Here is a 14236-nt window from a genome sequence, read left to right on the forward strand (position 1 = left end):
TGATTCTTTTAAAACTCACGGACTTCATTTGGGTCTAGAATTTCTAACTGAAGTCCGATTTTTATGCGGTTTGTGGCAAATGATCAAAGACCGTTGGGAAATTTCTGGAACTATGTTTATTGGTTTAAATTCATTTGGGGTAATATCGGCTAGACCTCTAGAAAAACAGTAAATATTCGCTACTGTACCAAATTGGAATAAGGTGAGGTGCGGTGTGGAGATTAGAGGTTCTTTTTTAGATGGTGTTGCGGTCTCTAAGTAAATTAATACTAAACCGCTCGGATAGTACGTTTTGCGGTGTTTTCTCAGGTTAAATATAGAATTAAAGATTTGAATTTCAACTAAACAACTATAACAAATTTTATTGGTAAACCAAAATCGGAAACAAATGTAAAAATAACTCCTCAAACATGAAATAAATAGCTCAAACAAATATAGGTTAACTATCAAGAAATTTAGACTATCCGCGATTGGGTCGAAACAGTCATTAAAGAAAATATTAGCAATGTAGCATGTTATCTTATGAGAAATTACAATACTTCCAAATAAATGTTCCTTACTGGTCAGCATGCCAAAATATAGAAAATGAAGAAATACATACCAAAAGTCTTCTTCTAGTAACATCAATAAGTCCAATTCAATTCAGATTTTGTTACGTCAAAAAGGTAGTATTCACAATTTTCGTTACTAATTTCGAATATAACAAAACTTATCTTTCTTTCACTTTTCATTTTCTAATATCAAATCACTATGCACTTTTGACTTTTCATTCAACACTAAATAATATAACTTAATAGGAAATAACATGCTTCTAATTTAGAAAAAATGCCTACAAACGAAAAGTAGGTGTAACGTTCCTTACCCTGTCATCATAAGTGAAGAGGGGGGGTTAGATGCACAACCACGAAAGCTCGTAGAGGGCACCACCTTCCACAAAACAGTCATGAGACAGGATAGCCAACTCATAAGCTTCTTGGATAGTTGCCTATCTCAGAGGCTCACTTCTGTTGGAGCTTTTTTTTTTGAACAAATAAATTTAATCACACAACAAAATATCTCGGGGGGCGCACAAACTATTCCTGATCACTTCACCGAAAAATTTATTTGTTCACCAATCACTTCCACTAGATCTTCTTCGTCACCACTGAGTTCAGATTCTTGGACAGTTCCAATCTGTATTCCATGTGTATTCCAAGGGCCCTTTTTACGTAGAAATACTAAGCTGTTCATTTGAAGAAAGTCCTCCATCCAAAAAAATCTAGATGACACCATTTAGAAGGTGGTACCACTTCCTCCTAAATCTGGATCGAAAAGTCTCTCATGTTTGTTTGGCGACACCCCAGTTTACAAAAGCTGTGAAATAATAAACACAAAACAGTATCTTTCTTATATAAACATTTCCCTAAAGCTATGATGATGTCTATCTGACAATTTTACCTCGAAATATTTCTAAATATGCATGCCTTTTTTTTTCTACAATATTTACAATATGTACAAAAATTCTAATATAAACTAAAATAATGATTACATTTTTAGCTGCTATTACTATTGGATATTGCTGCTGCATTGGCATTTACAGAGTTTCTTCTTTCATAATATTTCTTAAGGAAATTTACATGTCTCTTAACCTTGATATCGGGATTTTCTACTAACCTAGCCCAGACTGTGTTCTTAGTCGGTAAATCCAGGATTTCATATGGGCCTTTATAGATTTTATCTAGCTTGGGATTGTATTTCTTTAACAACGATGCTTTGGTTATATTCTTAATAAGTACCTTCTGTCCTACAGCAAACTCAGCAGGAATTCTTTTTCTCTTATAATTTTGTTCTTTCCTTTTCCATGATTTACTAATGTTATCTGATATTATTTCTAACATTTGCTCTTTGTTATTACCATTTTCAAAAAGATTTACATTTAAAGACCACTTACAATCTAAAGGACTAAAAAGTTTTCTCCCAAAATAAACTTCTGCTGGAGAAACACCAAGTTCGCTTATAATACTAGAATTTAAAGTGAATTGAATTTTGTCGAGAAGTTTTGACCAACTACTCTGATTATTATTTACGTAACAACGTAAAATTTGTTTGACTAAAGCATTCACTTTTTCTACTAAATTAGGTGAAGGATTATAAGGACTAGTGGTAATATGTTTTATTCCTTGGCTAAATAAGTATGTTTCAAAGGCATCGCTTACGAAATAAGAAGCTCGATCCGATACTAAGTTATTTATCCACCCATAATGACACAATATTTTCTCTAATTTAGTTATTATTACTCTGGAATTTAACTGACGTAAAGGTTCTAGAAATGAATATCTACTTGCACTATCTGTAAGTATTAAAATATACTTAAAACCAGAACTACTAGGAAGAGGTCCTTGTACGTCAATATAAAAAGTATGGTTAGGCATAGTAACAGTTTTAGAATAATAAGTTCCTACCATTTTCGTGTTTTTCGGTTTATTTTCTTGGCAAATTTTACAGCTCTGTACGTAATCTCTAATATCTTTAAACATTCCTGACCATGTAAATTTTCCTGCTATACGCCCTATAGTTCTTTTAATCCCTTGATGCGATCCTGATCCTAGAAAATCATGATGATACTGCAAAATAGTATTAATCATATTTTTCGGAACGACTGCTCTGTAACCTTTATTTATTTTACCTTTCGTTTCCTTGAGTAATACACTATCTTTGATTAAATAATTTTGTACTGTTTTACCTTTCTCAATTTGTGAAATTATGCCTTTCAATTCAGGATCTTGGCGCTGTAATTCCTGCAAAGAAATGTTTAAAGAAGGAAGCTTCCAAAAGTTAATAAATGAAAGAGTTACTGTTTTTCCTTTATATTCTGAAATTTCTTCTATTTCAGGGGATGGAGAATGGAAATATGTAGTATCGTATAATCTACTGATAAAATCTGCTTGACTATTGTGGGATCCCTTTAAATGCACTATATCGAACTGAAATCGACTGATTTTTTCTATAAGAGTACCATACTTCCTCTGTCTACCATGATTTTTTAATATCCAGCTTAAGGCTTTAGAATCTGTAAAGATTGTGAACTTTCTATGTAAATAAGGCTCGAATTTTGAAAGTGCTAAAGCTAATGATTTTAATTCTAATTTAAACACATTCTTACTCCAGTCAGTTTCTGGTACAACTTTAGAATAAAAATAAACTGGTCTAAGGTTACCATTTTCGTCATATTGACTTAAAATGCCGCTATAGTTTTTTGTGCTGGCATCTACATGAATTACAAAAGGTGAATCAAAGTCCGGTACTTTCAAAATTACATGTCTTTCTATTTCTTCTTTGATTTTATGTAAAATTTGATTTTCTGCTTCACCCCACTTGAATGGTGTTTTTTCAGATCTTAATTTATGTAAAGGTCCAAGTAATTCTGAGTAATTAGGTAGATATCGCAAGTAATATCCTAAAAATCCTATAAGTTTATGTAAACCACGCCTGTTCTTCGGCGCAGGTAAATTTCTTAATACCCTTACTCTGTTTTCATCTATACACATGTTACCATCACTAAATTCATAACCCATGAATTTTACCTTTTTCTTACACAGTTTACTTTTCTTGGGAGAGACAGTTATTCCCCATTCTCTACATCTTTCTAAGAATTTTTCTAAGGTTCTTTTATGTGACTCTATATCTGGACTGTGTATAATAAAGTCGTCCCATAAAATATCTAACTGATCGCCTAATAGATCTTTAAATATATTATTAAACAGATTTGCCAATACAAAATCTGAAACACAGAGACCCATAGGAAGTCTGCGAAAAGCTAGAAGTCTATTAGGAGTAGCAAAAGCAGTATACAATTTAGATATTTCATCTAACAAGCACTGGTAAAAGGCGGATTTCCCATCCAGGACACTAAAAATACGATGTTTACCTATGTTTCCTATGATACTTTCACAATTAGGAGCTGGAAAAGCCTGCATAATTACTTTTTCATTCACAGAAGAATAATTGACTACAAGTCTCTTACTGTTATCACGATTGTTGACCAAAAAACACGGTGAGATATAGGGTGAACTCCTAATCTCTTCTACAACTCCCTGTTTTAATAATTCGTCTATGTAATTATTCAATTCTTTCATCTTGTGTTTAGGTAAAGCATAAGGCTGCTGAATGCTAGGTTTATCATCTTTTAACAAAATTTCATATTTAAAATTTTTGATTGTACCTAAATGATCTGAAATTACGTCATTGTACTTTGTTAATATCTCTTTGACATAATCACATAAACTTTCATAAAAAATATCAGTTAGAATATCGTTATTACCTTGGGTTTCATTCATGACTTCATCCAACTCATTGTCATGAATTGTGTGGTATACTGGATTGAACACGGGCTGTCCCGCAGCAGGGGAAAAATCGGTAGCCTCCTTTTTTCGCTCTCCTATGCCACCTTTCCTCGCCTGTGGACGCTGAAGATCAGTTTGACTGGTAGATGGTTGTTGATTCAAAAGTTCAAGGTTGTTTGTCCTCTCCCCAGCAATGCCTAGTGCGCCTGTCGACATGGCTGTTGGATTGGCAACCCTGGAACGAGAATTCCGAAACGAGTAGTTTTCCGTTGTTGAAACACTGTTTTCTTCCAGTTTAAAGTTCACAGTAATACCATCCTTACCCAGTATTAATTTTTGCTGTTTATACTGAATACACGCTTCGTGATTTTGTAAAAATTGTCCTCCAATTAACAACGAAATATCCGGAGAGTCTATCACAAGAAACCAGTCTGTAAATTTCCTATTGTTAATAAAGAAATGAATTTCCACTGCTTCTTTAACTGTAATAGGTTCTTGACTCATGGAAGTAACTACATGATTTACTGTCTTTCTTTTAGGGGTACACTTTAACTTTATCTGTTCAAGTAATGTTTTACCAATATAGTTTGTACTACTGCCCGTATCTATGTAGCAACGCACAGGAATGTGACACACGGAAACCATTTTTTGTACCATATAATCTTGCCTTTTGTCCGAAATATTATAGTATTTTCTATTTTCTACCAAATTTTCTTTTCTTTTTTCTTTTCTCAAACCACACTGACGCCAAAAATGATTTCTCATTCCACAAGAATAACACTGTCTATTTTGACTCTGATTTAATCTAATATTAGGTACATTTAAACCACTAGGTACTTGTGACTGCAAGGTCGCATTAGCATAATCTACATTATATTTCCGGTTAGAATCGTACGTTTCAGCAAAGGACAATAATACATGTTTTTGATTGGGAGTTGAAGTTAACAGAAATATGTTACGAATCTCAGGTGTGATAAGATTTACTATCATGTTACAAAATTCTACGTCACCCATATACATGTTAAATATTTCTAAAATATTTTCTTTTTCTAGAATAAATTCCTTAAATGTTTCTTCTGGACGCATTACTCTATATAGCTTTTCCCTTATAATTTCTGTTTTGATAATACTGCTTACATATTTTTCTACGATTCTATTACACACTATAGGCCAATTTGCGTTTTCATTTATAAACTGTTGAAAATCTAGAAATAATGGACCTGTAATTCTACCTAATAAAAGCACTAATATGATATCTGAAGGTGCTACATGCTGTTTTATCAAACTGTTAGCCTGCATTAAGAAATGACAGATCTGGTAGCCATCTACGGAATTTAATACGGGTATATTATTAACCAAACTTTCTACTGCTTTAAATGCACTTAAATTTTTAAATTTACTGAAATCGCATCTGATACCTGTATTCTGTCCTATATTAGGAGTATGACTTACGGTGTCGTGAGGGATCGTAGCCCCCGCAAAATCAATCAGATCCTCAACGGGTCGCATCTGACTACTTCTGCCCGGTTCTACATGCCCAGACGAACACAAATTTCCCACATTAGCATTAAAACCACTGCTATTTAAATGGGAATTTTCTTGAGAGCGGTTAGGAATATAATTCCCCCTATTAAATTGGTTATAATTATCATATGCCTCTGCAGCGTACATGAAATTCATATTGACTTATGTATAATTTAACGTGTTTCTCTGTTACAAATCTAAACTTCAATTTACAGATTGAATTTGTCAGGTTACAAATTTTCCTAATTGGTTTACAGTCCAAACAAATATAAATTTTCTCTTGAGCATAAAGCTCTGGCCTAATGAGAAACACCTGACTTATGATGACAGGGTATTTTTGTCTTGTTGCGGTCTCTAAGTAAATTAATACTAAACCTCTCGGATAGTACGTTTTGCGGTGTTTTCTCAGGTTAAATATAGAATTAAAGATTTGAATTTCAACTAAACAAATATAACAAATTTTATTGGTAAACCAAAATCGGAAACAAATGTAAAAATAACTCCTCAAACATGAAATAAATAGCTCAAACAAATATAGGTTAACTATCAAGAAATTTAGACTATCCGCGATTGGGTCGAAACAGTCATTAAAGAAAATATTAGCAATGTAGCATGTTATCTTATGAGAAATTACAATACTTCCAAATAAATGTTCCTTACTGGTCAGCATGCCAAAATATAGAAAATGAAGAAATACATACCAAAAGTCTTCTTCTAGTAACATCAATAAGTCCAATTCAATTCAGATTTTGTTACGTCAAAAAGGTAGTATTCACAATTTTCGTTACTAATTTCGAATATAACAAAACTTATCTTTCTTTCACTTTTCATTTTCTAATATCAAATCACTATGCACTTTTGACTTTTTATTCAACACTAAATAATATAACTTAATAGGAAATAACATGCTTCTAATTTAGAAAAAATGCCTACAAACGAAAAGTAGGTGTAACGTTCCTTACCCTGTCATCATAAGTGAAGAGGGGGGGTTAGATGCACAACCACGAAAGCTCGTAGAGGGCACCACCTTCCACAAAACAGTCATGAGACAGGATAGCCAACTCATAAGCTTCTTGGATAGTTGCCTATCTCAGAGGCTCACTTCTGTTGGAGCTTTTAGTTTTCTGAACAAATAAATTTAATCACACAACAATGGCAACCTCGCGACGGTCAATAAGAGACAGGAAACTGGGCTGTTGTATTGAGAATTATGCTCTGCTACTGTATCAATGTGATCAGGATACAGTTACAATAAGGTACCGGTACTCTTTGGAGCAACGTGATTTTATCCTTAAAACGTTTTTGGAGAACGGGATCTGTTGTTGCTACGCAAAGGGAATTTATACGCGATTTTGCCTCACGTTCTGCCCCAGACAGGAACATAATATGTCATTAGTGAATAAATTGCAGGAAACAGGATCGCATCTGAGTAAGACCCCGCTGGCGGATGTTGTAGAAGAAATCAGTTACCGACTCTTTAAGTCACCCAAGAACTCTCTCTGTGGTTTCTAGCGAGAAACCGGCTATTCAACATGTGATTTATGTGTTTTACCACTAACACTTAATTTGTATTCTTCAATTTTGCTTCAAATATCCAATATTTCATTCGAACTGTAACGTACAATTGCGAATATTTGCTGTTTTTCTTGCGGCCTGCTCGATATTACCCGGGATGGATTTAAACCAGTAAACATGTCCCATAAATCTCACATTCTTCCTTGATGGTTTTAATCAGACACTTTAATTTGTTTGCCTTAAGTTAAGGTAAACAAGTACTGCAACCCTATTGACTCCTTATTGACTTCTTTTCCAATCAGGCATAGATACTTTAGTTGAGGCATTCATTTTTACACCTTTGAGTAACATAAATAAACTATGTCGTTTTTGAAGAATTCAGTTTTAAACATTTCTTTAAAAAGTAGACATAAAATCGTCAGAACATTTTTGAAAAATCTACAATTTTCAACTTTACCCGTCCAGTAACCTACATTTTTTATTTTATTTTATTTTATTTTTATTTTTTTTTATTTTATTATTTTTTTTTTTTTGAAGTAGAAAATTCTAGGAGACACCCTTCAAAACAGCATAAAAACTTAAGTTTTAAATTAAATGTCGATTGGTAGCGATGGTCGCTTCGCTAAATCACACGAACCGGCATCGAAAAACAAATTTCTCGTCATGTAAGGGCCATAAAATGTTAAACTCCGTCGAAATCTAGAATTCAAATTATTTCACGATCACAATTTTTTAAAATTTAGTATAGTAGACAGTAAAAATACGTTCTACACAAAGTTTGAACTTAAAACTAATACGCTCATTTATCCTCAAAGTTGAGTTTTTAATAAATCCTACGGTCTATTACAACGAATCTTTCTTTACTCCTAACATTCCCCACACCGAGTTTTCCGTACTCCGAATTTTCCTGCTCCCCTAGTACCTTACGAATTATTTCTTATGAGAAGAGTTGTATTCCTGCAAGTAGATTCACTTTAGTAGGATAAATGCACTGAAACACGCGAATGATGAAAAACAGTAACGAACCTGTGCTGGGTACTCACTACAAAGCACAAATTGAATCTAACCCGGGTAAGGGTAAGGCGAAATTAGTGTAGTCCATGCGGCAGCACGAGGTACGTCCGTATGGAGTAGGTGCGTCAGCTACGGTGAGTCTACATGTAGCGAGGATAATGGAAACACCCTGTGTTCTTCATATTACTAGATGCCTAAACAAGGGAGAATTATTTTCAGTGTAAAACTACGACTTCCGAACTGTGCGAATTCACTATTCAAACTAGAAGCTCTGCATGTATCGTTACTGGTTGCAATAGAGTAATAAGACCAAAGATAGCACCTGTAATTCATCGCTGAATCTATATCAGAAAGGTATTCATTACTCGCTGTGCCTTAGTTTCTGTTCTCTAGCATTAACTATTGAAACCGGAAATTGTTAATTTAAAACACTTACATTTTTAACATGAGATTAACGAAGGAGATAGAACCTATTCTTCAGACACGGAATTAATTGCAAAATACCGCTCCTTAATATATTTTATCATATTTACTCAATCGAAATCTATTTGAAACCGGAAATAATAACAAATTTCAACCACTTCAAGAATCTGTAGAGTACTGTAGGTAGTCATAATATGTAATCTTAAGACACCGAATCGTTTGCACCAAAACGCTTCTTACTATATATTCCCATATTTGTTGTATGTAAATTTTAACCACTTCTATTTTGAGTCGAGCTTCAACGAAAGAAATGAACCTATACTGGAGACGGTGAATCGATTGTAAAAATCCGCATCTTGATAGTGTTTATCGTTTTTCCTCTACTGAAATCAGTACTGAAACCAGAAGTAATAATAACTTGAAACCGCTTTCGGCTTTGATAGAGTGGTGTGGACAGTCATGTTATGTTGTATTGAGACGCTGAATCGTTTGCAAACAAATGCTTTTTCCTATCTGTTACCGTTTTCGTTCTATGGCAATACACATTCAAACCATAAATTGATAATTTTAACCACTTCCGGTTTTAATATAGGGTTATCGGGGCAGATGAAACCTATTCCTGGGACGCTGAATTTATTGCAAAAGACACACATCTTGATATTATTTGCTGTTCTTGGTCTACGGAAATCAGTTTTGCAACCGGAAAAATACAAATTTAAGTCACTTCCAATTTTGATAGTATTCTGAGTAGTCATGATGTATTATCTTGGGACGCTGAATCGTCAGAAATAAAACAGTTTTCGATATCTATTGCTGTGTGTGTTATGTGAAAAAGGAATTGACGTCGTGATTGGGAAGTCGTCGCCATCTTGAAACTCTGAATACATATCCATCAGATATGTCAGTTTCATAAACAAAGTAAATTAATTGATAAATTAGATATTTCAAATGTATCTCTTTTGATAGTTATTCAATGTCGGACTTCCAGATGTAACAATAAACTAGATTTATTGACCATGCCTATGGTGACAACTCACAGTCCTGACTTCCCTTCAGTTTTATTAAAATAGAGTAAGACTAAGAAAGAGATATAGGGAAGTCAAGGAGAAGGTAAAGGAAAACAGAAGAAGAAGAGAGGGCTTAGAAAATCTTTTGATAGTATTATATTATTTCGGAGGTAGCGGAGGACAAAAAGAATTTTTATGGAATAGGTATATAGGATGATCTATGATAAAAGAAGGGGAAGAAAAGAATAGATAAAACTAAGAAAAATATGGAATGATTATCGAAATACAGCAAAGGGAACTAAGAAGAGAGACCTGTTATATTCCTGTTCTATTCCTTGAGACTAAAGTTTGAACTATCTATTGTCAAAGACATGTCCACCAATACAACCCCGCCTGGATCCAGGTAAAGGCACTAGTCGCAGTTACCCAAACCTAGCCCAGTTGATGAGAAATGTTAATTTAATTGTTCTATTCGTGATTTCCATTTATGAAATGTTCTTCATTCACTTACTGAAACATCCTCTGAACCACATTAGCAAGAAAAAAAAAAGTTTTAAAGTGATAAGATTATCTTCCATGGGTTTTTAACGTTTTGGATAACAGTTATTATTTATGGTTATTTTCCATTGTTTCGGCTTGACTTTTAGAGTCGCTTCAAATTCTTTTGATATTACTAACTTTCATGACCTGGTTCATGAATTATATATAAACACATTTAAATCACAAACATACACATAACAATAGTTATAATAATTTTCCCTAAATTGTAAGGTTATCTACTTAAAACTCGAATTACCCTTCATTCGATCACGCATTCATACCTGGTTCGACAATGTATTAGTATAGGTAGCTTGGTGAAGTAATATTGTATAAAGGAAACTGGAAACTATTACCTAACTACAGTTTTGTAACATTTATTACAACTACTAATAATAGGAACACAGGAAAATTAGTTACATATAATTACATATATATTAATATAAATAAAACATGAGGATTTATTCATCAATATTTATATTCTGAAACTTTACATGATATTCATTGAACATTAGTAATATTAGATTGAATCTCGTTCACTGAAGAAAAAGAAATAATGAAACTTTATTTCTAATACGAGTCTATTTTCTCGTGCTTTAGACGATATCAATTAGTTTGACTGCACAAACTATCACAGGTGAAGTGTCCACACACGGTGTGTCTGTCTTCATCATATTCATATTCTTACGATGATATATTCCAAACTAGTCTATATTATAGTTCAGAATTTACTTAATCCACTGCTCAGTTAAAATAAGCAAAATAGATTTTAATTTCGTCACTTATGTTGAGTATAGTCAAATTTGAGACAGCTCGAATATTACGACAAATTATGAAAAGTATTCACTACAAAACTGCCCTGAGTGGACTTGTCACAAACACTTTAGAGATATTGAAATTTTGACTATATTACAACGATTGTTTAGCATTATTACGAATCGATCACAATAATTTCACTTAGATGCACCACACTATCTGATTTTGGAGATCCATAAGGCGTAGACGGTAAATAGATATGTAATTATATAGAAGAATTTTGTTTTCACAATGTTTATGGATACATTTAATATTAATCATGAATCACATTCATGATAACTTGCCTCTTTATTACATGCACCATGCAGTTAGTAAGGTGATACATAGATGTTAGAAGCATATTTACATCAAATTACAATACAAGAAAAGAAAATATTTGAGTGTATCACCTTAATATATTGAAGTTCTATATCTGTCGAAGTTACGAAATCATAGCAACAAATCGTATTCGTCAATCTCAGCCGATCGACGAAAGTAACAAACCCTTAATTTGCATTGATACTATGCCTACACTCTTCGTAAATAATAGACATCTACCATATATTTATATTTCGATACACATATATTTAATTCTCTTGTGTAATTGGCAATTAATCACCACGCGTAAACATATTACATACAATAAAAACTCAATAGATCAAATGAGTAACCGGAAACAACAAAAATTAATATACTTCTTACTGAATTCTTTATAATTCGAAAATTGTATATAAGAGTTGCAGGCAGGCATGACCGGAAATATTATACACGACGTAACGTAATATTGAATGAATATCACAAATTGGCTTGTAATACTTTTGCAGTTTACAATATATTATGACAAAGATTTAACAGAGTTTTGCTATAAATTAGTGGGCCCACTAAACATGATCATGGATGATCCATTTCTAGAGCGGTATTGAAACCAAACTGAACGCAATGACCATGACGCTTAGATAGACCCGAAATTTTACATTCTCATGTGCTCAAGAGATTTTTAAGCTGTAAAATGTTTCAAAATTGTTTCATTATGAAGGAAGTGAAAAATAGGAATTAATCACCGAACCATGGCCCACGAATACGGCTGATCCAAACCGCTGATGGTGAAATGTCCATCGGCATACAACGAAGATATATGTATCACTACGACTTATCACTCACAACAACTCACTCAAATCGAGACCAATGCCCGGATGATATCCTGATATTCGAAACAATTAGACCAAACAATTATATGAAATGTCAAACTAAATAGGAAGAGGGCAGGTTGAAGAAAAATTTTAGAGAGGAAAATAGAAGAATAGGTAGAAAGGGAAAAGACAGAAGACTGTAAGATAGAAAAAGTAGTCGGATTTTAAAAATTGCAACAATCGTCGACTTCAAAGCAAAACATCTTAATATGCCGACACAGGTGACCTACTAAATATACACAGCCAAGTGGCTAAACACTTGTTGCCCAGAAGCAAGTCTGTGTCTTATAAGTAAATATCTCACAAGGGGAATGCCTTGTGGGATCTTTACTTAGTAACTGTCTCCGGCTCAGATCAACAAAGTATAAAGGGTGAGGGGCAAGATGACATTGCCTTAAATTTAGAAATTTATAAATAAAAATATACGACTCCATGGAAAATTAAGATTTTAGGTTAAAGTATGGAAAAATATAGTCCAGAAGTCAATAAGTGAAAAGAAATCCAAAACGATGATAACCAAAATAAAAAAAATAAATAAAGTAATTTTGTAATGTCTAGTTAATATAACCCAAACTTGCCAGTCATCCCCAGTCCGCAAGACTTCAAAGGTTTTAAGCTGCCAATTACTTTCAATTACTATAGCTTTAGAAGTAAAGGAAATGAAGATTTATAGACGTGGAACCTTTGTCACCCTGGTGCAAGGAAGGTAAAATTTAACCGTAGTATATATAACATATTATTCGCCTTTATCCGTCCAGTTATCTATGTAAACACTAACTAACATAATTCCGTAAAGGTAACATTGAAGAAAGAAAAAGAAAGAAAAATTAAACAGCAAACAGGCGCAATCGTGAGTCAAATATCAAAGGACACATCTACTTTAACTACACCACAATTCATTGATTAGGTTTGACATTCTGTATTTTTTCTAAAGATGCATGGAAATATTTAGCATAGGAACACTACCCACATCGTCAGGTTAGGTATTCTGTAAAAAATATACAAATATTGACATACTAGGTTCACTTAAGTCACTAATGTGAGTAAGTAGAGGAAAAAATATAAGAGTACGAAATACTCATTGTTTCCAGCAATGCTATTCTTTTCACTATTCGATGAATTTATTCTACTTGTGATGCTTTCATCTTAGTATGAATAATTACGGTTACACAGACAACTTACAGGGTGTAAATATAGGCAACTATGTATACAACTTTCCCTTAGGTACGAACCTTCTATGCGGGGGCCACTGCTATCACATTCATTTCTATGCACTAACATTCACACAGTTATATTTAATACGATCCTAAACATTTTCAAAAAGAGAATAAGCTAGGCTAAAATATACTATGAGGTGTTCTAATACTCAACTACACTCATTATATTATCATCTATAAATACTAATTTATTTTCATTTATTCATATTTTATTTAATTAAGGTACATCCCCAAAACACCTAATTCTTAAGAACGCCCAAACCATATATGCTACTACAAATAAGTACTTGCGTACTAAAAGAGAATTGTTAGAATCCATATTCATATATTCGGTAAGAATAAAAGAGTGTGAGTTATAAGCTTGAATAAAGTATCGAACACCGGCCATTGCAGAGAAACATTCGCACGATCCAACATTCATTTTTCTCAATACAGACAACACCCTATATTTACACTCTGCAGCTTGTTATGGTATATCCTTCACAAGTTTTGCAAACTAGAATTGTCTACTCTTAACAATGTACATGGGCAGAAGTGGTTTGCTTGTTTGTTTACATTCCATCACATTTACAATTCTACTAATTTCTATGTTGATATATGCATTGCTGTAAAGCGATTCACATTCCACTGCTTCACTCATTTACAAATGTATATCGTCGGAAAGTCAATAAAGTATTCGCAGCAAAAAGAAA

The 14236-nt window shown here is 33.2% G+C and overlaps 1 protein-coding gene across 1 annotated transcript; it reads right to left on the reverse strand.

Moving 5' to 3' along the window:
* Positions 1–1532: 1532 nt before the first annotated feature.
* Positions 1533–4967, reverse strand: LOC145681767 (uncharacterized). The gene is made up of 2 exons (XM_081753381.1): positions 3507–4967; positions 1533–2777 (listed from the first exon to the last, which is right to left on the reverse strand). Exons 1-2 carry the CDS (start codon positions 4965–4967, stop codon positions 1533–1535), a joined length of 2706 nt encoding a protein of 901 aa, XP_081609507.1.
* Between the last annotated feature and the right edge of the window lie 9269 nt (positions 4968–14236).

Source organism: Thermobia domestica, chromosome 1 (assembly GCF_964235325.1).
Source record: "Thermobia domestica chromosome 1, izTheDome1.hap1.1, whole genome shotgun sequence".
NCBI classification, from domain to species: Eukaryota; Metazoa; Arthropoda; class Insecta; order Zygentoma; family Lepismatidae; genus Thermobia; species Thermobia domestica.